General features: G+C 39.6%; 2 protein-coding genes across 3 annotated transcripts; one reads left to right on the forward strand and one right to left on the reverse strand.

Moving 5' to 3' along the window:
* Window positions 1-555: 555 nt before the first annotated feature.
* On the forward strand, window positions 556-4,418 carry LOC116182826 (protein transport protein Sec24A). 2 transcript variants are annotated; one of them, XM_031503370.1, is made up of 2 exons: window positions 556-693; window positions 864-4,418. In XM_031503370.1, the coding sequence occupies exon 2, from the start codon at window positions 869-871 to the stop codon at window positions 4,067-4,069; it is 3,201 nt and encodes a 1,066-aa protein (XP_031359230.1). In that variant the 5' UTR covers window positions 556-693; window positions 864-868; the 3' UTR covers window positions 4,070-4,418. The 2 variants fall into 2 exon arrangements, with proteins under 2 accessions (XP_031359230.1, XP_031359231.1); XM_031503371.1 differs by having other exon boundaries at window positions 567-793.
* A 4,741-nt stretch (window positions 4,419-9,159) lies between these two features.
* LOC116182832 (pre-mRNA-splicing factor RBM22-like) lies at window positions 9,160-10,840 on the reverse strand. The gene is made up of 5 exons (XM_031503387.1): window positions 10,679-10,840; window positions 10,575-10,628; window positions 10,259-10,522; window positions 9,850-10,214; window positions 9,160-9,800 (listed from the first exon to the last, which is right to left on the reverse strand). The coding sequence occupies exons 1-5, from the start codon at window positions 10,730-10,732 to the stop codon at window positions 9,257-9,259; spliced, it is 1,281 nt and encodes a 426-aa protein (XP_031359247.1). The 5' UTR covers window positions 10,733-10,840; the 3' UTR covers window positions 9,160-9,256.
* Window positions 10,841-11,903: the final 1,063 nt, after the last annotated feature.

The raw sequence follows: 11,903 nt of genomic DNA on the forward strand, positions 1-11,903 counted from the left end.
GCATAGCTCATAACACTTTTCCTTATGGGTGACATATTCTACGCACGCGAGTTCTAAACTCTGAATGTGTCAGGGGAGGGGAGAATGTGGCGCCGAAGGGTATCCATACTCCCCGGACCACCAAGTTTCAGGAGGAATCGATTTCCTTTCCTTGGAATGCTCCCACTGGCCCTTTTTTGAACTTTATTTGAACTGCACAGTACTAGGCAAGCCTATGCATGTATATACTGGAATGGTTCTATAATTCTACCTAGAAAATAACTGTATGGTTTTAGCTTTTAGACAGGGGTCTGAGACGCTTATTACAGAAGGTTTAGAAAAGTCAATCAATGACCCAGAATACCTTGTAAACGAGTTAAAGTGCTCTGGGAGCCAGATAGATTGCTCTATCAAGCACATATAAAGCTCCGGAAATTACTTTAGGTGTTTTAAAAAAGTGAAAGAAATTTCTCTAACGCTTTGCAAAAGTCCAAGGGGGTCCTTTGCATATCGCAGGCGTTTCTACGTGATTGGAACGCGTACGCCACTGGAATTTTTGTAGTGTGGAGGCGCTGCAATCGCTCGGCCACGTAGGATTGACAGTGACAAGCTGACAACCAAGAAAATGCCCTTGTCGCAAATTAAATATAAAATGTGTACTTTTTGATGACTGTTGAAAATTCTATTAAAACATATTTGTGATAATACATTTAGGTATGGTGAAATTTTCGTATTTTACATACAACCCCTTTTAAACTAGAACTTTACAAAAGAGTAACCATTAATTTGCTTCTTACATTAATTGAGATCAAAGGTTGGTAAAATTAACGCAATTTTCCCTGAATTGTTCAGTAGAACTTGCTTTAATTGTATATTTCTTTTAGGTAAAATGATGAACACGCAAGCTAATATTCCCGAACAATCTTTACCGAATGGTTTGCCCCCACAGTTTGGAAGATCGAACACAATTCCCACCGTACTGCCATTCAATGGAGTTGATTCTTCTCATTCTTCAAGAACAAGCTCGCCAGCTGATCGTTTGCAACAGATTCCTGCATCACAATTGCCACCATCGAGATCAGCTATTCCTATGTCTCAATTGCCGCCAAGCGTTGCGAAATCTGGAAGTAATATCGGCCAAATTACACAAAATTATGCTAATTTGAATATTTCACATATGACGCCCAATACAAGTCCGAAAATTCAACCCTCTGGCACATCTACACCTCTGGTAAATGCGAGTAAACCTGAAATTTCTTCTGAAGGAATATCCCCGATTCGTGTTCAGAACACTTTTATGCATTCTAGACCAAATAATTTTGAAAATGCACATGCACATGCAAGAAATGCTAGTTATACAAATGGCCAACCTCCACCTATTGTGAATCAATCTCAAACTGCACCGTTGAAACCAAATGAAAGCAATAATTTATATACTCAAAAACCGGTAGCAAATGGCCCACCTGAAATTCCACCATTTAACAATCCATCAGTTTTGAGACCGCAGCCGGCTCCAGTAATGTATCAGTCTGTTGCATTACCCGCTCCACAATTGAATAGTGTTCGTCCAAACAACAGGGTGACGGCAGTACGACCCAGTTATCCACCAATGGGGCCCCAAGTTTCCCAGCCACCGCAAATTCCTCTGCAACCATCAATCCCACCACAACAACAAACTTCAGTTCCTCCAAAAACAAACCGATATCCCCAACCAGCTCCTCAATTTCAAACCAATCTACCAACACAATATCAAAATTTTGGTGGTACAATGCAGCAAAACTTCCAGAATCAAAGGATGCCGCCGCCAGCAAATATTGTCCAATCCGGATTTAACAAAATGTGGGGACAGGAGAATTTCGACTTGCTGCAATGTCCGAACATTTTACCGCCGAACAAGGTGGAAGCGCCACGCATACATTTGGGCCAAGACTATTTAGACGCCGCCAATTGCAGTTCGGACATTTTTCGTTGTACCATGACGAAAATACCCGAAACGAGTTCGCTACTACAAAAATCCCGCCTTCCTTTGGGAATTTTGATACATCCTTTCAAAGATCTGGATCACCTACCCGTCATTCAATGCTCTACGATAGTGAGATGTCGGGCGTGCCGCACGTATATCAATCCGTTTGTGTTTTTCGTCGATATGAAACGTTGGAAGTGTAATTTGTGCTATCGAGTGAACGAGCTACCCGAGGAGTTTCAGTTTGATCCGGTTACAAAAACTTACGGTGATCCGTCGAGGAGGCCGGAGATTAAGTCGAGTACCATCGAGTATATCGCACCGTCGGAGTACATGCTGAGACCGCCGCAGCCCGCGGTGTATTTGTTTCTTCTGGATGTGTCCCATGCAGCTATCGAAAGCGGTTATTTACATACGTTTTGCAATGTGTTGACAACGTGCCTGTCGGATATGCCGGGCGATGCGAGGACGCAGGTCGGATTTATCGCGTATAATTCTGCTTTACACTTTTATTGTCTTGCCGAAGGTCTGAGTCAACCGCATGAGATGATAGTTTTAGACGTAGACGATGTGTTTTTGCCTTGTCCGGACAATTTAGTTGTTAATTTGTCGGAACGTAAGGAATTGGTTACGGATCTGCTAGCTCAGTTGCCTACAAGATTTCTGAGCAGTCACGATACCGGTTCAGCGTTAGGTGCCGCGTTGCAGGCCGCACACAAGCTGATCAGTTGCACCGGGGGTCGGATCACCGTGTTTCAAGCTACACTACCGACGATTGGACCCGGTGCTTTGACTGTTAGAGAAGATCCCAATCAACGTGCCGGGATTGAAGTGCACAACTTAAATCCGGCCAATGATTTTTATAAGAGATTGGCTTTGGAATGCAGCGGGCAACAAATTGCCGTAGATCTGTTTATTTTGAACTCTCAGTACGTGGATTTGGCCACAATATCCGGCATAAGTCGATTTAGCGGGGGCTGTATGTATCATTTTCCTCTTTTCAAGGCATCGCGTACTCTTCAAGCGGAACACTTAGAAAGAAGCTTGAAACGATACTTAACCAGAAAAATTGGCTTCGAAGCCGTGATGAGAATTCGATGCACCAGAGGATTATCGATTCATACGTTCCACGGCAACTTTTTTGTTAGATCTACCGACTTATTATCATTGCCCAATGTTAATCCGGAAGCCGGCTTTGGTATGCAGGTGTCGATAGACGAAAGCTTGTCGGATTTACACACGGTCTGTTTCCAAGTCGCACTTCTGTACACGTCAAGCAAGGGAGAACGACGAATCAGAGTGCACACATTATGTATTCCTGTCGCATCCACACTATCCGATATACTTGCATCGGCAGATCAACAATGTATAGTTGGACTTCTAGCAAAAATGGCCGTGGACCGATCAATGCAATCTAGTCTAGCAGACGCCCGAGAGGCTTTTCTCAATGTTGCCATAGACATCCTCTCCAGTTACAAATTGTCATTAAATATGGGAACCGGCGAAGGCAGCGGTTTACAGGTGTCGAACAGTCTCCGACTTTTACCGTTGTATATATCCGCCCTATTGAAATTTGTCGCTTTCCGAACGGGAACCTCGACACGCCTGGATGACCGGGTTAAGGCAATGTGCGACATGAAAACCTTACCCCTATATCTACTGATACAGCAAATCTATCCGGACTTATACCCCATTCACAATTTACCAGAACAAAACACAATCTCCAAAGACGGCGAATTAATTCCCCAACCGCCTCAACTACAACTGTCTGCGAGATCTCTAGATTCAAAAGGGGCATTTCTTATGGACGCGGGCGAGCACATGATTATCTTGGTCGGACCGTCCGTTTCGGATATTTTCCTTAACGAGGCGTTGGGTGTCCCGAATTACAACGCGATTACCGATCAAATGTACGACTTGCCAATTTTAGACACGCTTCATAATCAGAGACTGAACAGTTTTATTAATTCTTTAAATGAGGAGAAGCCGTTCGTCGCCACTCTTCAAATTATTAAGGAAAATAGTCCGAATAGAAGCTTATTTATCGAACGTCTAATTGAGGATCGAATAGAAACTGCATTATCTTACCACGAATTTTTACAACATTTAAAAACACAAGTGAAGTAACAATATATTCAGTTTGTACGCCCTTTATTGTGTTACATTAACAATAAGTTTATCGCAAACTTTTTTTTTTACTCTTGCAATCGTTTTCACATTCCGCCATGACTCCGGATTAATTTTGCCTTCATTGCAAGTCCCTCCTTACATGATTATTCTGTTGATCGCCGCACAGATCAATGGTGAGTTATCTCAATTATTGTAATTGGTTTTAAACTTGGTGATTTAAGTGTATTTCTAGTTATCAATTTTGTTGTCTTAGAAGATAAAGGCTATAACATATTGTTATTTGGAAATTATTCACATTGTAACGTTTTATTTATTGTTTTAATATACATATGTACATATTCTTCAATGAAAGTTGTCATTCCAGAACTCCTCTTCATACAGTGACTTGAATAAACTATTGTTCACCGAAATAGAACTAGAGGGACAATAAATAAATAAATAATAAAACAATGTAACAATAGCTCATCAGTTTCTATCAACTACTGAGATCACTCATGTAACAATCATGGCCTCGATACTATTATTTTTTCAAGTGACCATAATGGAATGTGATGTATAGTCAAACGGTCTTTAAAATTTGAAACAAATATTGGAATATCTTAACTTCCAAACCCTGAAACGCCAACATGTCACAATTGCAGATTTCACTGTAATATGAAAAAAGAGGACTTTTGTGTCCTTGAATCGTCGTACTTCACCCCTAGGTTGTACCCTAACTTCACACTACAAGAACAGGGAAATAAAGTCACCTCGTTTAAAAATGGCCCCCTCCAAAACTAAACAGATCCCAAGGTTATTTTATTTCAAAGGTTACCTGGTAACTGTGTGGACGAAAGCGGGAGGGACGGAATGTATACGTCATCGAGAATTCAGACATTGACGTTCAACGTTGTTTGTAGTCGCGCGGGTGCTTATTTTTCTTGAGTTATAGTTTATTTGTTTAAAATTTGTTGATTTTTGAAGTGCATAAGGACATGTTAGCTGTAGATACCTGTTTGGTGCAATATAAAGACATTTAGTTTGTAAATTTTTTGGGTTTTCATAGCCGTGATTGAAAGGTTAGTTCATCAATGTACTTTTGTACCTTTATAATTAAGTATTTTTTTAGATGAGTGGCGGTAACACTAAAATTCCTCATCCTGGTGTAAATAAAATCTCGGTTTTTACGTTTCCCAAAGACCCTACCGTTCTTAAAGAATGGGTAAGAAAATGTTTCACATCCTGCAGCAAACTAAAATGTGCTGCGCCCTCATTGGTCAAAACGGCCAACCAATGAAAGCGTAGCTAGCGTCCCTGGCCGCAAACGTTTAAAAGCAGAGGCACGAACTCTGCAAAGTGCAACGCAATTTCTGCTTTGACTGCACTTCATGAAACAAAAAGCTCTCCACCTGCAGAACCAGGTCGCCTTGCCAGCTCAACCTCGCGCCACACTCCATCAGTCAGAAGACCTGTATCTGGGCTCACCCCAACGACAGAGCTCGCCGTGTGCACCTCGGTTGCCATTTTGTACATACTATAAATAGACATATTCCATAAAACGCAACAGCATTTTATTTGGCGTCATCCGCTAAAGAATGTTTAGAGTTTTAATTCCCAAAGCCTAGGTATTAATACATAGGGGTGGTTCTTATTTTGTAGATCGCGGAATTTTATCCATTTCCACCTCTAAAATTAATTTGATTACATTTTCACAAGTGCTCGTGTAATGTAAAACAGCTTACACACCACACTCATTTTTTCAATACTTTATTTGATTGCTTTCAAAGGTGGACATCGATAAACTTCCAAGATTTCCAATATAAGATCCACCCTTATATACATATACCCATATAAATAAAAAATATACAGCAAAAACTATATTTTTTACCCCTTTTATATTAGCATTGTAACATATGAGCAATTTTAAATGTGTATTCTGGATGACGTTTTCCCGCCTTCAAAATGCAAGCATTCTATTGGTTTAGAGTTACCAGACAACCTTTCTAATAAAACAACCTTGAACAGATCCCGCTTAAATTTGAAATCGAAAAGTGGCACGTGATCAGACATCTAAAGCAGGGCCCCCTGATGTTAGTTGTAAACAACGCTATGACCTGAAGTACAGTAGGGAAGGAACGTAAAATAAAATACTGAAATTGTGAAGAGTTTGTTTAATAATTATTATTATGAAGATTGTGAAAATTCGGAAATTGTGTCGAAATAAATTACATTGCGAATGAATCTTGGAAATGGTATTTTGCAGTGCATTGTAGAATTTCTTAGATCTTCTTTTATGAATCATTAACTCAGCTTGTGCTGCTCGTTTTTCAGCCTCTCCTAGGCTAGGGCTTTTTAATTTTAAATTTAGTTTTTAACATTCAATGCAAGTATCTACTTGCGGGCGTCCAAAATGCAATGTATATTGTTCACAAAATAAAAATACGCTGGGGAAAAAAAAGAACTTCTAAGAAAAAAAAACAGTAGACAAATTATTATTAAATTGTGTAGCAAAATTAATTGTTACTAATAATGTAAAATGCATAACATAAAATTATAACGACACTATTAACAAAATATATAGCATATACCCAGTGGTGTAGTGCCAAATTTAGTAGTGCCGGAGTCCTTAAAATGCAGGCAACCAAGGGTATCGAATACACCCCCCCCCCCAAGCAAAATTGGGGTCCAGGAATTTAAAAATTTGCAGTAAAATAAATGGGTTTGCAAACAGTTTCAGTTCATAGATTTTTGAATAAATTATTGCTCTAAAGGTGTAAAAAATAATAAAAATTCAAGTTTGTTTTTACGGTTGGCTTTTTATTTGTTTATTAAACGTTATGAACAAACACCATATTACAGACTTTAGTTTACGTTGTTAACCAAAGTCACTATAATTCTATCTAAGTCGCAAATATCATTAGTTATCATCACTTATCTTATCTCCGTCTCCTATCCTGTGCCAGAGCGCCGCTCCCCTCTCACAAGCAGTGCCGGAGAAGCGCTCCGGCTCCACTATAGACAGGGAGACATTTCTGCGAAAAAGGCTCTCTAAATCATGTTTAACGGCGTTTTGTGCAACAAACTGGCAACAGGCGGTTCTAGACTAATTTGCCCCCGCTGAAAACGATGCGCCCTGTTGCCAGACCCGATTTTGGCATTTAAGCCCTTAAATTCAAGATGGCGGCCAAAATGGCCGTTTTTCGGTTATTTCGAGCCCACAAAGGCACGCCACTGAACGTTTTTGGTAGTTTAAGGGTAGAATAACATCTAGTACACACGACGACACCGTTTAGGTACACTTTCGTATTCATATTAGGGGCCTAAATGCCAGAACTCCGCTTAGAAACGTCAAAAAAGCAAAAATTCGTAATTTTTTTTTCTGATCGGTTCTCGGCGTCCAATATGTATTCATATTTTAATATATTTCCCCTCAAATTATGCCGCTAAACCAACTTCTGCCTCTTGGTTCCATAGTTAAAGTTTATAGGAGACGAGTCCCCACTTCCGCAGTTAAGCCCTTCAGTTGTGTAACATCCAGAATGATATTCGCAATTCGCATATTATTGCTAGAGGCCATCGAAATGGGGAATGTGTGGCCAGTGTAGTAAAAATACTGGAAAAAGAACGACTTTTTCACTGTTTTTGGACTTTCCAGGCCCCATCTTGATATTTAGGCCCCAGGCATATGGCGCTGCAGGAGGTCCCCACATACTTAAATGTTAACTTGACCATATGAATACATATTGGACCCCGAAAACCGGCCAGAAAAAAAAGACGAATGTTTGCATTTTTGACATTTTTAAGCGGAGTTTTGGCATTTAGGCCCCTATTATGAATACGAAAGTGTGCCTAAACGGTGTCGTCGTGCGTACTAGATGTTATTCTACCCTTAAACTACCCAAAACTTTCAGTGGCGTGCCTTGGTGAGGCTCAACATAACCGAAAAACGGCCGCCATCGTGGATTTAAGGGCTTAAATGCCAAAATCGGGTCTGGCAACAGGGTGCATCGTTTTCAGCGGGGGCAAATTAGCCGCCTGTTGCCAGTTTGTAGCACAAAACGCCGTTAGACATGCACTTTTCAGAAATGTCTCCCTGACTACTACACCACTACGTATACCTATAGGTTTCGAGAGGTGATATATACTTGCACCAACTTAACAAAAGGTTGCCACAAAACCAATACCTACCAACCAAGGGTTAAGTAAAAAAATCGATTAGCAATAGGGTATCACCAAGGTGGCACTTTTATGGGACACATAAAAACAAATCCACACACAAATATACGTCAGGTGGCTTATTTGGACTTTTACCCTCGATGCACAAGTTGAGATTTCAATATCACATATTCGAAATAACTCGCCCTGCTTAGTATTAAAATTCATTATTATCCAATTCAAATAGTCCAAGGAGCATGACGTTAATTACACTTTACAGCAAAACAAAATATTAGTGCAAAGTGAAATTGATACAATGTCAAGTGCAATTATTCAACAATCTTGTGATTACGTTGAGAAATAAATTAATTAAAAAAACAAACTAGGATTTTTATTATGGTTTCTATGGGCGATCATAACAAACAAACTATTATCATTGTCTATTATGGAGAACTTAATACTACGAATCAACAATCTTGATCTTTGATTAATATACTTACATCCAAATTATTGTTTGCAGTCAGAATTAATAAAAGTTGTACAGGATGTAACTGATGATCTTTGGTCTGATGGTTCTATTAAGAGCAAAACGGAAAATTACATGGCTTTGTATGGCAAATTCAATGTTAGGTACAACAAAATATTGGAAATCAGTGATTTGCAACTATTCGGGATAGGGAATAACTGTTTGCAAAGCCATATTTAGAAAACTTATGAAATCTAGAGCATGCCATTCCCATGACAAATTTAATCCTACCAAATCCTATTATTAACTTTTTTTGAGATGCAAAATTAAGTGCAGGAGTTTTTTTATCAGATCAGCTCACTTCATTTGACTAAACAAAAAACCCAAACCATACCCAAATTGCTTGCCTTTTCCAAGACTTTCTCTTAGTTTGTTGTTCTGGAATTCTTGCCACAATTATCATAACAAAATTAGTAACCAAGTTGCCTGCCATAAAAGATCAGAAACGCATTGTTTTTATTATTATCATATCTTCTATAACATTGTTCTTATTCTAAGTGAAGATGATCTTCGTAGCTTCGTTACTATTCCTGCCTATCAGCTAACAATTGTGTCGCGCCTAATCTAGAAGGGTCTTGACTAGGATAATGCACAGTTGGTTTTCCGCTAACGTCCCCGTTACTTGCGGTACTACTACTAGCCGTACTAAGACTACTTGACACTGGTGGAACGAATGGAGATGCTTGTGTTGGCGTAAAAAAGAAAGGAGGCATCGGTGGCGGTGCAAACATGGGAGGTACCATTAATGATGACGGTGGCGGCATGTTAGGTAGCGGTATGTGTCCGGGTTCTAAATTGAAAAAGTTGTTGCTCAACTCTGGAAGAGTTCCTGGAAGGCCGGGTACTGGTTCAAATAGTTCTGCTGTGGGATTGCCAATTGTGGGTCCCTGTCTACCTTGCGAACGACCCCACTTAATTGTTAGTCTTCTACCGCCCAGGATTAATTTATTAAATGTTTTTTCTGCCGCATTTTCTGCTGCTGATCTTGTAGTGTATTGTACGAACGCGCACTGCTGTTTTGGTACCAGACTGATTGAACGTATTTCACCATATTGATAGAAATGATCCCTGAACAAAACATTAAAATACAGCGATAAATGCACGTCATAACACGTACCTTATGTCTTGCTCATTTAACGTTCCCAAATTACCAATATACAATGTGGTAATAGTTTTATCTTCCGGAGGCGGTAAAGCGGGCATGGCAGCTGCCCGTTTGAGAAGTTTATCCGCTACAGGATCATTGATGCCATAATAACGATCTTTAATGTTCTGATCTGCCAATGGGTCATCCGGATCGGTAGGCTTCTCGTGGCGATAGGGGCATTCTTCTCCTCGTCGACATTCACCTTTAACCCAAAAGGAACAGACGTGCGGCCTATTTCTTTTATAATAAGGCGCAGTTCTCGCCAATCGCATCAATAAATCGTTGGGCTCCCCAGTACGTGTACCGATAACAGCACCAGATTCCGCCCTGGCCAACTAAAGAATAATGTAGCGAGACACTTCGACATGTAATAACTTACTTCTCGTTCCATATTTTGGATATAGTATTCCTTATTGACATCACTTTTAGGTAAATCGTCACGCATCTTCAAAGCAGAATCCCGCACTTGAATTGGCAGACCATACTCCAAGTCTAATAAGCAAGTTTGACACACGTTCTTCAACTTGCTACACGTTTGACATATTTCAGTTTTCTTAAATCTCATTCTCGCACCGGGACACCAACGAAACACTGTAAACGGTCTCGCACAAATTTTACATTCCTTGCCGTATTTTTCTTTTGTCTACAAATCAACTTAATTACAAAGGAAAAGGGGCGCAAAAAGGCGTACAAACCATTCTAATATACGGATTGTCTCCTAAACATGTTTGGCAAAGTATGGGGAAGTCCTAAAAAGTGAGGTTAGTTAATTTAAGTATTTATTACCCATTCTACTTACGGCATCCTCCCAATTTTGTCTGTTGTACGTATTTGTTGTCTTTGACATTGCCATTTTGATATGGATTGTAAATCACCTAAAAATTACAAATAATTCAACAGAAGGGTAAATAAATAGACGTCAAATAAGGCAAATGATTGAGGCCTGCCAACATAATAACTTTAAAATAGGGCAATGAAAATCGGAATGCCAACATCAATTTAACTGTAAACTGACTGTATACACCAGAGGTGGCACCACTTGTTTCATCTAATCTTTAATATAGCGATTTCGCGATAAGTATTTCATATTTTTTCACATATCCAGAGAAATAAGCATGTCTAAACGGCATATTATTGAGCACTTGAAATTTAGAGACTTATACTTCGAGGTTGGAACCTCTTCCTTTTACAAACTACATTGCTATAGGTCTTTTGGACTAGACCAGTGGTTCCCAACCTTTTACTAACAACGAACCCCCTCTTTAGATTTTTTTTCTGGCGAACCCCCAACTTATTCTTGTTCATAATTTAACATTGTCATACTTCCTCTTCTTTGTTTTCATCTCACTATACGCGCATTTCTTTTTACTAGATTGGGGAAGTGCTACCGCTACGTCACTACTATCCTTTTGTGTTACTTCATGATCCGTAACTGATGATGACGCAGAAACGTCATTCGGTACTTTATTTATCTCCTTACTTTGTCTATGGATCCTAATAATACTCCCTGCCTTCAGACACTGTTCTATAGTTTGCCTTTGAAGTGGTTTTCCTAATCACGCATGAAGTCAAGTGAATCTAGCACTGTTGCAGAGTTGAGAAGTGAAAGAAATATATTGTAGCATTTGTAGCGCGTTTTTCATTCGTTTATACTCCCATTGAATGCTGCAATCATGCGCAAACGATTTTAATGGATTTACTCATTAGGGCTATACATGATTGAAATATCGAAATTTAGCTTAAGTAAATTAATTCCGCCGTTTTTTGTTCTGCGAACCCCTTGAAAGCGCGGGCGAACCCCCGGGGGTTCGCGAACCACCGGTTGGGAAACGCTGGACTAGACCCATTGAGGGGGATCTGTTTCTATGCAGCAAGTTCTTCCCTTATGTGAAACATAAAAGTACATTTTTAAATTATCTGAAAAGTGGAGGACACTTCTGCATTTTTGGTTAAAGTTCCTCTCCAAATTGTAATCTAAAAAAAATTAAAAATTCCAAACCCAGTCATATAGTAGTTCGATCTGT

This window comes from Photinus pyralis, unplaced genomic scaffold, assembly GCF_008802855.1.
Source record: "Photinus pyralis isolate 1611_PpyrPB1 unplaced genomic scaffold, Ppyr1.3 Ppyr1.4_unclustered_Scaffold778, whole genome shotgun sequence".
Taxonomy (NCBI): domain Eukaryota; kingdom Metazoa; phylum Arthropoda; class Insecta; order Coleoptera; family Lampyridae; genus Photinus; species Photinus pyralis.